Here is a 14691-nt window from a genome sequence, read left to right on the forward strand (position 1 = left end):
GCCTCTAGGAAGTAGTAACTGGGATTCAGTATATACCATGCAGGATGGTTTTCCCAAGCTCATGATAAATCTCATTAACCTTAACTCTTTACAGAAGAGAAACCACATGTTCCTACCTTGTATATCAGGCTCAGTGCAGGTTGCCAATTAAAGACTCATTAATAGAGACTTTTATTCTGCATTCTTATGAGAGGACCAGACATGTGTATTATGGCTCTTTGAAAATATGAAGGAATTTGTATTGTAATATATGTGATTAAGGTACTACTGTGTTAGTTTCAGGTGTACTGCAAAGTGACTCAGTTATACATATACATGCACCTGCTGTTTTTCAAATTCTTTTCCCACCTAGGTAGTTACAGAATATTAGGTAGAATTCTCTGTTTTATCCAGTAGGTCCTTTTGGTCATGCATTTTTAATATAGCCGTGTGTATATGTCAGTACTAAACTTGCAAGATAACCTCCCCCTGACACTATCCCAACTGGTAACTGTAAGTTCATTCTGTGTAAGTCTGTTTTGTAAAGAAGTTCATTTTTGCAGATGTCACAAGTAAGCGATATCATGTGATATTTGTCTTTCTCTGACTCTTCTTCATCTGAAATTATTTCGTGACTGTGAGTGGAGACTTTGCACACACAACACTCTCTGTCTCTCTCTCTTCCTCCCTTTCCAATCCAAGGACCACACATGTACACAAAGATAACGTGTGCAAAGGTGACTGTGGTGTTTTTCTGGGAGGGGGATTTGTTCTGCCTGAAAAAGTGGACCATCGTCCTTCCTAGATACTCTGCTGCTGCTGCTGCTAAGTCGTTTCAGTTGTGTCCGTCTCTGTGCGACCTCATAGACCACAGCCCACCAGGTTCCCCCGTCCCTGGGACTCTCAGATGAACACAAAATATGTCAAGTAGAGACTTCCCAGCTCCAGCATGCTTGAGTGAGGGGCGTATCCACAAGAATGAACTCCAAACTGGGACAAAATGGCCCAGCTGTTTCAGGAGGCCAAGGGCAGACATACACCCAGTTCAGCTGTCGTTCATAGACAGGAAAGAACCTCAGTAATGGCTGTAATTCCACACCATTGTGCTGGGGGTGGGTGTCGTTAACATTAGTGACGCTCCCTAAGTAATAAATCTGGTCTCCTCTTGATCATTATGTATGTAATGGAGTAACAGTACAGTCACCCTTCTTAAACTTTCCTTTTGTTTACTTAATATCATGTTTCAGAATTGATCTGTATTCTTTGTCATTTCAGTTTGTGCATTTTTACTGCCATGTAATGTTTCATTGCAGATATTTAAACCACACATTTTAAAAAATTTAAAAAATTATTGAAGTATAGTTCATTTCTGCTGTAGACCAAATTGATTCAGCTTGACATATATCTTCTTTTCCATTATGATTTATGGCAAGATACTGATTAGAATTCCCTGTGCCATACAGTAGGACCTCATTCTTTATCCATTGTTCTCTTTACATCTTTATCCATTCTATGTATAAAGAGATTTCATCTGCTCATCCCAAGCCTCCAGTCCTTCCCTCCTTGGCAACCACAAGTCTGTTCTCTATGTCTGTGAGTCTGTTCCTGTTTCATTGATATGCTCATTTTAGATTCTACATACGGGTGATATCACATGAAAGTTGTCTTTCTCTTTCTGTCTCCTTCCATTCATATGTTAATCTCCAGGTCCATCCATGCTGCTGCAAATGGCATGATTTCATTCTTTAAATGTCTGAGTGGTGTTCCATTCTCTGTGTGTATAAGCATATACATCTTCTTTATCCATTCATCTCTCGGTGGACAATTAGGCTGTTCCCATGTCTTGGCTATTGTAAGTTTTACTGCTCTGAACATAGGGGTGCATCAATCTTTTCAAGGTATAGTTTTTTTCCAGATATGTGCTCAGGACTGGAATTGTTAGATCATATGGAAACTCTGTTTTTACTTTTCTTGAGGAACTTCCATACTGCTCTCCACAGTGGCTGCACTGGTTTCCACTCCCTCAACAGTGTAACAGGGTTTCCCTCTTCTCCACACCTTCTCCAGCATGCTATTCATCAACTGTCTAATGATGGCCATTCTGATCAGTATGAAGCGGTACCTCCTTGCAGTGTCGATTTGCCTTTCTTAAATTGCTTTCATTAAATAGCAATGCTGAGCATCTTTTCATATGCCTGTTGGCCATCTGCGTATCTTCTTTTAAACCACAGATATCAACTCTGAGAGTGACGTCTATGTATTTTGTCTAAAATGAATGACACCTCTGCTAAAGTCTCATGAATGTGCTCTGAGTCCAACCTCACGTTGTTTGTCAAGGGACAGAGTGATGAGGTCCTCAGGAAAGGAATAGTGGCTTTATTTGGAAAGCCAGCAGACCAACGATTTCATGAACTTGTGCCCCAAAGAAACATCTTTCCTGAGTTAGATGGGCTTTGAGGGGAATGAGAGGGATGGTCCAAGAGTGTTTACTCAATGTAAAATAGCACTAGCCCATGGGGAAGAAAATTCCAAGGAGAAGAGAGAAATATAGATTAAATACCCACGTGTAAACTCACACTTTCACATTTACACACACACACTAAAAGAGGAGGAGGTGTGACTGGTTGGTGCACTGTTTTAATTAACTAGTTAATGTCTGTGCTGGCTGTTTGTCGCTGTGCACAGGCTTTCTCTAGCTGTGGAAAGGGGGCTGCTCTTTCTGTGGAGCAGGGTCTCTCATCGCCGTGGCTTCTCTTGTTGTGGAGCACCCACTCTAGGCACATGAGCTTGTGGCCCAAGGGCTTAACTGCCCCGAGGCACGTGGAATCTTCCCATTCCCGGGATCAGGCCCGTGTCCCTCACATAGGCAGGCAGATTTCCAACCAGTCACCACTAGGGAAGTCCTCTTGCAAGCTTTTTTTCCCTTAATTTATTTATTTTTAATTAAAGGACAATTACAATATTGTGATGGCTTCTGCCGTACAGCAACATGGATCAGCCATAGCTATACTTATGCCCCCTCCACTGTGGAAATCTTTTAATCCAGGAATCCTTTGTTCTTGACACTGTCCATGCAGGTCTGGTCATAATGTCTCTTTAATGACAAGACAAAAGGTTCTGTCTGTTCTGCCACTTTTTAACCCTATACAAATGGGAAAGTGTTATACCTTTCAAGTTCAGAACCTTGAGAATAGTTTGGTCCCTCAGTCGTGTCTGACTCTTTGTGATCGCACTGGTTGTGACCCGCCAGGCTCCTCTGTCCTTGGGGGTTCTCCAGGCAAGCATGCTGGGGTGGGTTGCCATTTCCTTCTCCAGGAGATCTTCCCAACTGAGGGATTGACTCAGGCCCCTGCGTTGCAGGCAGATTCTTTAACCTCTGAGTCACCAGGAAAGCCCACCAGTAACATAATGTGATTCAATATCTCCTCCCACAATTAACATTGCCATTGATTTCCATTTACTTTAACGTGGACATGGTAGGATTTGGACACCATGCTTTCACTCTCAGTGCAGCATAACACTGATGTGGAATATACCATAAATTTATAAATAGAAGTATGAATACAAAGGTAGATTTCTTATTTTAAAAAACAATATGCAACAAGCAGCAAAGATTTACTGTATAGCATGGGGAACTATAGTCAATATCTTGCAATAACCTAAAATGGAAAATAATCTGAAAAATAATGTATGCATATTTGTATAATTGAGAATCACGTACTGTGCACCTGAAACATTGTAAGTCAACTACACTTCAATAGAATATGTACATGATGAGGTTAAAAATAGAACCAATGAAATAAATAAATTTTAAAATAAAATGAAAGAAAACGAAGTCGGTCATGTTTGACTCTTTGCAACCCCTTTGCTGGGAACCAGCGTGAGGAACTCTACCCTTGGCAAAGGTCATGAGGAAGGAGGCTCAGCATTACACAAAGGCGAGATCGAGGCTCAGGAGACTCCCTGTTTCCCAGCATCTACCCCCAAATCCAGAGTGCCTACTTTACTGTCTTATGCTCTCACCTATACCTCTGACTTTATGGGGGGCTGACCCCCCCACACCTCTGTCAGAGAAGGAGTTAACTTGCAGCTCCAGTCAATAACAATTTCCTGGGTGTGACAAGAGTGTTTCAACTTACGAACTCCTCTGAAGGTTATCTATCCTGCCTGTACAGTTTCGTCCAGACACATATGATTGTTTACAGCCTCCCACCCATGAGAGGCATGAGATGTTTTAGACTTACTAAAGGCAGATTCTTTTAGGAAGTTAGAAATTATTGGCATAGTGGGTTGATTAGGAATTATATGGTGAAGGGTTTTTTTCATTTATTGGGCCAATGTTTGCTGCTAAATCTCCTGCCCTTATACATGTTAATGAATATATAACTAGCATATAGGAGAAATAAGTATTAACCTTCAGATTAATCATGTAAACCTGAGGCTAAGTAAATCCCTTTCTTAGTTGTAACCCACTACACCCTCACCCTATAGGAATGCAACTTTATCTGGTACCTTCGGAGGGTGGTGCCTGGTTTAAGAAAAATCACCCCTGGAAAATAAGTTTTCTGGTTATCAGAAAGAAAGGATCATAAAATGTCAGCAGGCCTCATGGCCAGAAGATGATGTAAAACCCCTAAGACCTTTTTGTTTACATTTATTATGAAGCACCTGATTTTGATAAAGGTCAGGACTGCTGACCCCCGTGTGACTTTAAAATTTCCATGTGTCACTATGTGTACAAAAAGATATATAAGCAAACCTGAAAATAAAGAAATCGGATCAGTTTCTGGAAAGAATGATTCCCCCATGTCGTTCCTTCTTTCCCCTTCTGGCTGAATCCCCATCTGGAGCGTGGATACTCGATTGGTATTCCACGTAAACCAAGTTATTCAGCCTCTTTTTCTCCACTAATTTTCTTACTACACTATTTCTTTCTAATCTCCCTCTATGTCTTTAATTAAGCAATTAATTCCTAGGATGCTGATTCCGTCCCTTCTTCGAATTACCCTGGATCCACCCGGGGCTGGACCCCGGCACCTATAGACTGTAGGCTGGCAGGCTCCAATGTTCATGGGATTTTCCAGGCAAGAATACTGGAATGCATTGCCATTTCCCTCTCCAAATAGTGCAGGCCAACTGCAGCATACTCCCTGATTGTCTGTGTGCTCACTCTCACGTTCCAACTCTGATACAGTGTATTCACATGGGCACCCTGAGCTGCCCAAAGAGTCTCAGCCCAGATGGTGAGTTTGTGGAAGATCCCTGGAAGGGAGTCAGAGGCTGAGTCCCAGGACTTCCCCACCCCTCACTCCCCAGGTCAGCTCAGGAGCCCTTCCAGGTTTCACCAGCATCACTCTAGAATCCGAGTGTCCCGATCTTGTCCCACACCAAGTTCCTGGGACTCAAGTGAGATATGGGTCCCAAGAGACCTGGGAGAAGCCACATGCATGGTTCAGGGTCCCTTGGCCCACACTCAGCCCTGGCTGGAAGTGAGAGATTTGCCACCAAAAGCTTGGGCTGATTCTCACCCCATCAGGATCCCTGGCTCCTCCACACGCCCAAGTCCTGAGGTTCCCATGAACTGGGGTCAGGGTGGGCGTCCAGTGCCCTCCTGCGGTCCCCTCCCTGCCCTGAACATCTGGCTGAGGCGGAGAACCTCGGAGAGGATGGGAGGCATGTCTGCAGCTCTGACCGCCAAGCCGCCAACGCCCCCGCCCTGTACAGATGAGGAGACCACGGGGCCCTAGAGGACAAACAGGATGTGGTCCCTGGGGGGCTGCTGCCGCCCCTCGGGGTTCCCACGGCCATGGACCCGAAGCAGGGGGCAGCCCCTCCGTGGACCCGGTGACGATGTCACCAGGCAGGGCTCCGGAGGCATCTCAGCCCAGACCTGAGGCCTCAGCTTTTTCTCTTTCTGCTCAGGCTGACCACCCACTCTAGAGGGTGGGACGCAGCTTCTCATCCTGATCAGCCCTGGACAGTCTGGCTCCAACTATGACTCATAGGTTTATTTTCCCAGTCCCTCCAGGAGTGGAATTTACTTCTCATCTTTGGTCAGTTCATAAATTATTGCAGAGCACCTACTGTGTCCTAAGTATTGGTGCACACAGCAGAAATATACCCATGACCCAGGTAAACCCATCTTCTGTAGTTGGTTGAAGAATTCAGATTCTACAGAATGAAGTATCAAATGCTAACATTCAAATATTTTTTTAAAAGAAGATATATGAGGAAAACTGGGGTTCATGTTTACACTGTGAACATTCAGAAAAATAAAGATTATGACATCTGCTCCCTGTACCTAGAGGCAAAAAAAAAAAAAAAGGATAATTAGGGGAAAATGGAAACAGTGACAGTAGCAACACAGGAGCCCCAGAATGTCTTCACTTTAAGTGATCCTGACATTTCTTGGTAAAAGAGTTCTTGGGTGGCTTAGTTCTAAGCCAGGAGAGACATCACACACGGAGAGCTCAATGAGCACGTAAGGCTCCGTGGAGCTTGATCTTCACCACACTTGCCAGCTCAGTTCACACCGGGGTCCTCATGGTGTTATCCTGTTCAGCCCTCCGCTTGGTTGAGCCAAGCCACATTGTGCCACCAGTTGATAACTTACAAGGCACAAGATTCTCAAACCCTTGTCTTTGGTGAAAAGAAGCAAAAAAGACAAAACATGCAAATATCGATGGATTAACACAGCATGTGTAAAGCCTCCGTGGAGCAAGTGTTCCCCTGCAGCCCTCAGTGATCTGGAGTGGAATGTCCACTAGAATTCTCTGTGGTGACGGGATGTTTAAACATCTGCTCTGTCCAGCACCATGGCACCTGGCCACATGACGCTACCGAGCACTTGAAATGTGGTGGGTGTGACTGAAGAACTGAATGCTTCACTTCATATACGTCTAGAGTCATTTTCTGTACCACGTGGCCGGGTGAGTATTTTATCGGCCAGTGCGGATCCAGACTAGGGGGATCTTGCTGTCTTGTTTCCTCCTCTGAAACCCCAGCACACTCAGGGCACAAGGCTGGGAAAATCTGAGGGGACTTCCCGATGGCTCAGTGGTAAAGAATCCGCCTGCCAATGCAAGAGACATGAGAGACGAAGGTTCGATCCCTGGGTCTAGAAGATCCCCTCGAGAAGGGAATGGCAACGCACTCCAGGATTCTTGCCTGGAGAATCCCATGCACAGAGGAGCCTAGCGAGCTACACAGCATCCATGGGGTCACAAAGAGTCGAACATGACTGAATTGCCTTAGCACGCACACACACAGCCTCATGTGGCAAGTGGCACCACACTGGATATCTCAAAGAGAATATACTTCATCTTTCTTTGGCCAACATGCATTGCTTTGATTATTGTTTCATGGAAAGCATTTTGTTTTGAATATAGTAGTGTGCACATGCCAGTCTTAAACTTCCAATCTATCTCTCCCCCCATCCTTCCCCTCTGTAACTCTAAGTTTGTTTTCCAAGTCTACAAGTCTGTTTCTGTCTTATAAACAAGTTCATTTTTGTAAACTATTACTGAACAGAGGGTTTTTTAAAATAGTTTTCTTTTATTTTAAACTGAATAATTTGAAGACTCAAGTTGCAAATTTTATGCTTTACTGGAAATTTTGAAAAAGTATGATGACCACGGGAACCTACCCTGTATGTGCAATTGATTAGAATACCTTCTCCCAAAAGGTTACATAGTTAAAATAGAGTATTAAAATAGCCAGGGGATTACTAAGAGGTGGTGGGATTTTTGAAGAGGATCCTATAATTCTTGGACTCCACTCTTAACTTCAGAGCTGCTGGGCTGCTTTGGAGGAGGAGAAGGAGTGCCCACGGAGGAAGCCCGTTAGAAAGAGATGGAGCTCTTCAATTTATAACGCTCTGTGTGCTCAAAGGATGGGGCCATTCAGGGCTCAGCATGTTCTTGGTTTACATTGAATTCCTCATAGATACTGGGCTCTGTGGAGTGGTGCATAGGGCTCAGGGGAGTGGGTGTGAACAGTCTCTCAGAGAGGGTCCTGTGGTTCAAGTGAGCAAATATCACGTCCTCTTGATGGGTCCTGAGAGGAAGGAGATGTGAATGATGGAATGAGATGCGATTTTCGAAGGCTGGGGCATTTGGCATTAGAGGGGCTCAGGTTAGGGCAAGGGTTTGGCCTGCAGGATCCACCTTGCCGTTCACTGTCTGTCTTGCTTGGGCTCTCCTTCCATGAAGGAAACATCTGAGAATGGAAGAGAGTCAAGGCTCTTTCGGGTGGAGGCAGTTATTCCAAATCATTGTATCTTTGTTGGGGACATCAAAGCCAGAAAAAGGCAGGGGTATGCTCCAGGTGTTGAGACTGTCTACTCCACTAAGTTAAAACAAACAAACACACACACAAAAAAACCCCACAACATCTCATATACAATCCCCGTCACTGATGGGCTCTCTCAGTAGCCTGTGCAAACCCACAGATCCCATCCTACATCTTCTATTATGGATTATCCTAATGCATAAAAGCAGATTTCCAAGATCATAAAGGGGAGAAGAACAGATTGCTGTGGTTGAAGGGAAGAACAGGGCTTGGAATGTCCCTGGTGGCCCAGGGATTAAGAGTCCACCTTCCAGTGCAGAGAGTGTGGGTTCTATCCCTGCTGGGAGAACTGAGACCCCACATGCCTTGAAGCAACTATCCTCAGTGCTGCAACTGCTGAGCCCACAAGCTCTGGAGCCTTGAACTGTACCCCAGCACCACAGTGAGGATCCCCCATGCTGCAGCTGAGGCCTGATGCAGCTAAGAATAAATTTACACATATTTTCATAAAAAGAACAGGGTTTCATGGTTCTCTGGAAGATATTCCCTCAGGGATTACAACAATGGAAATCAGTTTTTAACCTACAGGAAGTGAAAACGCCATTCTCTGCTATGAGCCCACCTCCCCGTGGGTCAGATGATGCTGTGCTTCCCTTTCAGACTTACGGTTGTGGGTAGAGCATCAGCGACAGTTTGGCTCTTCATACTTACTTTATGGGTAACCAGTGATAGACAAGAACAGCGAGGAAGATACTGGTACAGATGAAGGCTACGGAGAGCCTCAGGAGAAGGTGCAGCTGGCTGGAGTGGCCTTGAGAAAGCCGTGCTTCTGCCAACAAGCCAACGGGAGAAGGCCTGCTTATCCGTTGCACACACCCTGCCCTACTCACAGGAGTTCTTGTCTCCTTGTGTCAAAGTGTGTCAGCAGCCCTCAACCTGATCAGTATGGTCTCCACTTCCCAGGAGGCACCGAAGCATCCAGGAGAGATGCTGGCAGGGGATGGAGGAAGGAGGCCATGCAAGACAAGTAGTGGTCTGAAACCAGGTCCTCCAGGCTCCCATGCAATTTTTCTCTGCTGCCCATGTGACAAGGCATGGTGCTTTTTCATTAATGGGGACTGCTTTAATACTCCATATATTTCCCACTGCATCCACATAGACCTGGAATGGAATGCTCAAGAAGACACGACACTTCTATTTCTGAACTGTGGAATGTTCAGTTCATAAACACTAGAGGAGGAATAGCACATCTGAAAGTGCTCCCCAAAATCCTCCCTTTGTCCCCCATCCTTCCCCAAAGATGCTGGTGGAGGGAGGGCAAGCAGCTCCCTTAGCATGGGGTCAAGTCACTCTCTCTCGCTTTGTTCAGTGTAGAAATTCCCAGTCCCAGAGCATCAGAAACTAAATGTCCCCTCTGGTTCTAATACAGACCATGATCTCAAATGCTGACATGACAGGGACGTTGAGGAGCCCAAGGTCACAGAGCTGGGAGGTGGTAGAACCAACATTCACACAGGAGCCCTCTGTCCTCTCAGAAATTTGCTGAGGCAGGAGACCGTCTTGCTTACCTTCTGTGGTGTGTGGATCCGCGGTTGATGGGCGAGTACTTGTAGGGGATCCTAGGGGAGAAAAGGCAGAAGGGCTGAACAGTAACCTTCCTCGCCCCACCAAAGGAGGACTCTTGTTTCTGGAAGGTTGACCTCCTGCCTGTCATTGACTCTGTCATTCCTCAAAGCACTGATCGGGGAGGGGAGAGCTTCTGGTCCCTCACCATGAATGCGTTGAGTAGATCTTCCATCCAGAAGAAGAGATGGTGGAAGGAGGTGGCAAGGATATGCCTGACGATGGAAGACAGCGGTAATCAAGAGACATTCTGTCTGCTCCAGGAATCACTATCTGTGCTCCTTAATTGGAAAATCACCTGTATGGCAGGGTCCTTCTGGGAAAACATTAAGAGCAAGGATATGATGCAATCTCAGATCCTCCTGAATGGGCCCAGATTCTCCTCCAGAAGGGTCTACCCTGACCCTTTTCTTTATTTGCCTTGATTACAGGACTCTGATGTGGAGCATCCATACAGGAGGTGGAAGAGGGTTGAGATGCCATCTACCATCTCTTTTTCTCTCTGGTTCTCATTGCCTCCATTCCTCCAGAAGCCCTAAGGTCCCCTGACACCAGCACAGAACCCTTGAGATAGAGCCCATGATACAGTAAGAATTTATGGGAAAAGCCAAACAGCCTTTTTGGCCATTGCAATGTGATGTAGTGTATTGTAAAGCACGGGACTCTTCATGGGGTTCTGGAGGTAAGAATACTGCAGTGAGTTGCCATTTCCTCCCCCAGGGGACCACATTTGGTCAGAACTCTTCACTATGACCCTTTAGGCTTGGGTGGCCCTGCATGACATGGCTCATAGTTTCATTGAGTTACACAAGCCCCTTCACCACGACAAAGTTGTGATCCATGAAGGGGGGAATGTGAAGGACAGAGGAGTCTGTCGTGCTACAGTCCACGGGGTCGCAAAGAGTTAGACACAGCTTAGCGACTGAACAGGAACTGCAAAGCATGGGCCAGGAAGAGGTTCCTCACCTGTGACAGACAGGAACAGTGGGTCGCTGGAGTCTGACCACGAGTAGGGAGAGCGCGTGAAGGAGCCGCAGCACCTGCAGACCCCGCTGTGGGCAGGGGTCCCAGGACCCAGAGGGAACTCTGCCTGGAGTGCTCTGCGGGGACCCCGCCCAAGGTTCCCCCTCTCCCTGAGCAGATGGAGCTGGTCAAAGGCGCTCTCAGAGCTGCAGACCAAGGTTACGTTCTCCCCTGACCTCGCCACGGGCGCCCCTGGGCTGAGAGAGAGGGTTTCTTGGACAGACCTGGAAGGAGGAGAGGCAGTTTCATGAGACAGGCTCTTCCCGAATCCCATGTCCTTCACCCCTGAACTGAGAATTCACACTCGTGGTTCTTCTCAACTCTCTCTCTCTCTCTCTCTCTCTCTCTCTCTCTCTCTTTCGCTTGCTCTCACTCTCTAATTCTCCCCTATCTCTCCTGCTTTCTCTCTCTAGGTCTCAGAAATTGCCTCCCTCCTAATTTTGTTCCTTCTTGTATTTTTTTTAGCTCTCTCTACTTCTCCTTGGATTGGTTGATTTGATCTGCCTTCTTTCATTCGGAGCCTCTCATTCTCTACCTCATCTCTATCTTTCAGCATTATTCATCTACTCTATTATCTGTCTATATCTCCATCCACCGTTTGATCTACCCATCTTATCATCTATCTGCATATCCACCCATGTTTCCACCATCTATCTACCTTTCTATGGGTGTAGCTCTCTACCTATTTTATCATCCGTGTATATGTTCATCCATCACTTTCCCTGATGATCTATCATCTATTTCCACTTCCATGACGTCCTCTGCTTCTCGGTCTCCCTGGCTGTCTTTTGTAATCCCTATTATCTGCTCCCACATCACCGTCTTTCTCGATCTTTGCACCACCCGCCCTCTCAAGTCTCTTATTTATAGGGCTTCTCTGTCCACTTCTTTCTTTCTCACTAATTCTCTAACCCTTTTTCTTTCCATTTACCTTTAGTGTTTAGATGTTTTTCCCACTGCCCCCGCCCCTCTGGCTTGTTTTCTGTGTGTTCGCACAGCAACTGTGTTTCTGCCTCTGCTTTCCGTTGACTCTGTTTTCTCTCTGATTCCATCTCTCTGTGGGCTCTGACCTCCATAATCTTACAACATTTGGTGTGAAGTGGCACGTGGGCCTGAGCATACAGCATGAGAACCCATGAAACACACAACATACAGGAGCTGGCGTTTGGCTCTGTCACCAGGGACCTTGGTGTCCTGGGGCACAGTGTGGCTCAGCCACCTGGAACGAAGCCACATCTGAGTGAACACAGTATCTGTGCATCACCCGGGGCATGAGGACTAGGGCTCCTGGGGACACAGCCTGAGACAGACCAACCTGGTCATGAAGCCCTGGGCAGATACATGGTGTATCCTTGGGTTCCTTGAGTAGAGAACAGAGTGTAGAGTTGAAATGGAAACCAGGCTCCTGAACTGCTTCTGGTCTCTGAGCAAAGTCACGGAGGAAGGGCACCCTCTCTGCTCCTTGCCCTTCTGTCTGTGTCTCTCACTTTGCTCTTTATCTCCATCTCTGAGTTCCTCTGTCTCTGCCCCTGCCTCTGTCTTTTCTGTCATAACAGGTGGTCTGTACTTGTTTCTCCTCTTTCTTTGTTGGATGCTACTCTCACCAAGTCGGTTTCTCTCCATGAAAAGCACCCTTCTCTCATCTCCCACACCACCTCCTGGGGCTTCCACATCCTGGTACATCCAGTCTGTATGCCAGCTCTTGACATTCTCACCTGTGACCACCGTGTTCAGAAGGTCACTGAGGGGATGACCACTCAGAGTGGGAGAGACTGAAAGCACAGAGACACCTGCAGGGAAACCTCCTTATCTCAAGGTCATCTGCTTACCAACCTTAGTTCCACATGTGGTTTCATTTCCCTTGGAATGGGATATAGCAATCGTAGATTTGGGATATTAGGATGCGGGCATCATGGGGAGCCATCATTCTGCCCACTGCAGGACCCAATTTCTGATATTAAATAGCATTTTATCTAGAATACCTGGAGCACTTCCTGTCGTTTTGACTGGACCCTGACTCACACTCCCACCAGAAATCTCTGGGGTCCGGGAGACTGGGAAATGGGTGGCCTCTCTGGACAAGAGCTCTCTGACCGGTGACCACAGTCTCCAGGGCTCGCTGGGTGATGACTACGCAGGGGGTAGGTGACCGTATTGGCCATGATGCCTATGGGTCCCTGCGTGTGCTTCAGTCATGGCGCCCACAAGGAAGTCCTTCCAGAACATCACGACCTGGAGCTCAGGGACATTGGTTCTGTCACCCTTGTGCAGCCTGAACCTGTCAATCCGAGAGGGGAGTGACCGGAGAGTCACATGCTGTCCTTGAGGAATCCCAGGGCTTGGCCAGGCTGACAGGAAGGGCTTGCCGTGATCACCTGGGGGAAAAGAATGCATGGTGTACAGCAGAAAATGGGAACCCCTTCCCCTCGCTGGGCTCAGACGACCCAGCCCTTTCCCACATCTCTAAGGCTCCTTTTGAAACCAGGGGAACCCACGCTGCATGGAGATTCCCACACCACAGAGGCACAGCACACCCTACACGAAAAACATCTGCTGAGAATTTTGAGCGTGTGTGTGTGTGTGCTCAGCTGTGTCTGACTCCTGTGACCCCATGGACTGTAGCCCGTCAGGCTCCTCTATCCATGGGGATAGTCCAGGCAAGAATACTGAAGTGGGTTGCCATTTCCTTCTGCAGGGGATCTTCCAAACCCAGGATTGAACCCCGATCTTCTGCAGCCCCTGCATTGCAGGCAGGTTCTTCACCACTGAGCTACCCAGGAAGGCCTGAGAATTTTGAGCAAGCGTCAACCAGCAGATTCTTCCTGGATGTTGATGATGTAAAATTTGTTTTATAAAACAAGACGGAGTAGACACCCAGTGGAAGAACAACCTGTGTGAGTGAAATGATGTCAGCTCACATGAGAAACACAGGACATGATGGAGTCTGTGGTAGAACCCTCTGGAATCTCAGTGGGCAGGGCACAGGTTCTCCCCTTCTTCTGAATGGAGGCCGGCAGCTGCAGTTCTCTGCAATGCCCATCCATGGAGCTGCTGGAGAGCTGGAGCCATCACCTTGTCCTCCAAGGGTCTTTTGTCCCTGGCCCTGCTGCCTTCCCTCAGTCTACAGATAACACCAGTCCCTCCCAGTCACCCCAGCTCTGAGCATCACAGTCTCCTGTAGGTGCCCATAGAGCCTGGCTCATCAGAGGGAAGAGTGTGTGGGGGAGGGTCTCTGGACCAGAATTGGGGGCTAGACTTCCCTGAAAGTGTTAGTCAACCAGTCGTGTCTGACTCTTTGTGACCCCCTGAGCTACAGACCACCAGACTCCTCTGTCCATGGGATTCTCCAGGCAAGAATACTGGAGTGGCTTGCCATGTTCTTCTCCAGGGGATCTTCCCAACCCAGGGATCCAACCCAGGTCTCCCTCACTGCAGGCAGACTCTCTACCATCAAAGCCACCCTGGAATCCCATTTTCTACTTCCAAAAGACTCACCCTTATATGGTTATGACTTCCCATGGTTGACCCATCACGCTACCTTCTGTGCCATCTCCCCTCTCATTACAGGAGAGTCTTACTAGAGGTGGATGGCAACCGCGGTTTTGGGGAAAGACTCACCCTCTTGTGCCCAGATGCTCTGGATCAAGAAGAACCCTGGAAAGAAAGACTCGTGATGGACAATCCATCTCATGTCAGACCTGGCCTTCTGCTCCCCCTGCCTGTTCTATGGGCCTTGTTGGCAAGGACGGTGCCCAGCCTTGATGAACCCAACCATTA

The 14691-nt window shown here is 47.2% G+C and overlaps 1 protein-coding gene across 1 annotated transcript; it reads right to left on the reverse strand.

Annotated features, from left to right (window-relative positions):
• Nucleotides 7620-14691, reverse strand: LOC102168342 (killer cell immunoglobulin-like receptor 2DL4). Its single transcript, XM_018063116.1, is given in 9 exon segments — nt 7620-8034; nt 8157-8196; nt 8935-8950; nt 8991-9097; nt 9837-9887; nt 10858-11103; nt 11106-11173; nt 13019-13289; nt 14533-14691. Coding segments are annotated over 9 exon segments (1026 nt in total). The 5' UTR covers nt 14606-14691; the 3' UTR covers nt 7620-7880.

Source organism: Capra hircus, chromosome 18 (genome assembly GCF_001704415.2).
Source record: "Capra hircus breed San Clemente chromosome 18, ASM170441v1, whole genome shotgun sequence".
NCBI lineage: Eukaryota > Metazoa > Chordata > Mammalia > Artiodactyla > Bovidae > Capra > Capra hircus.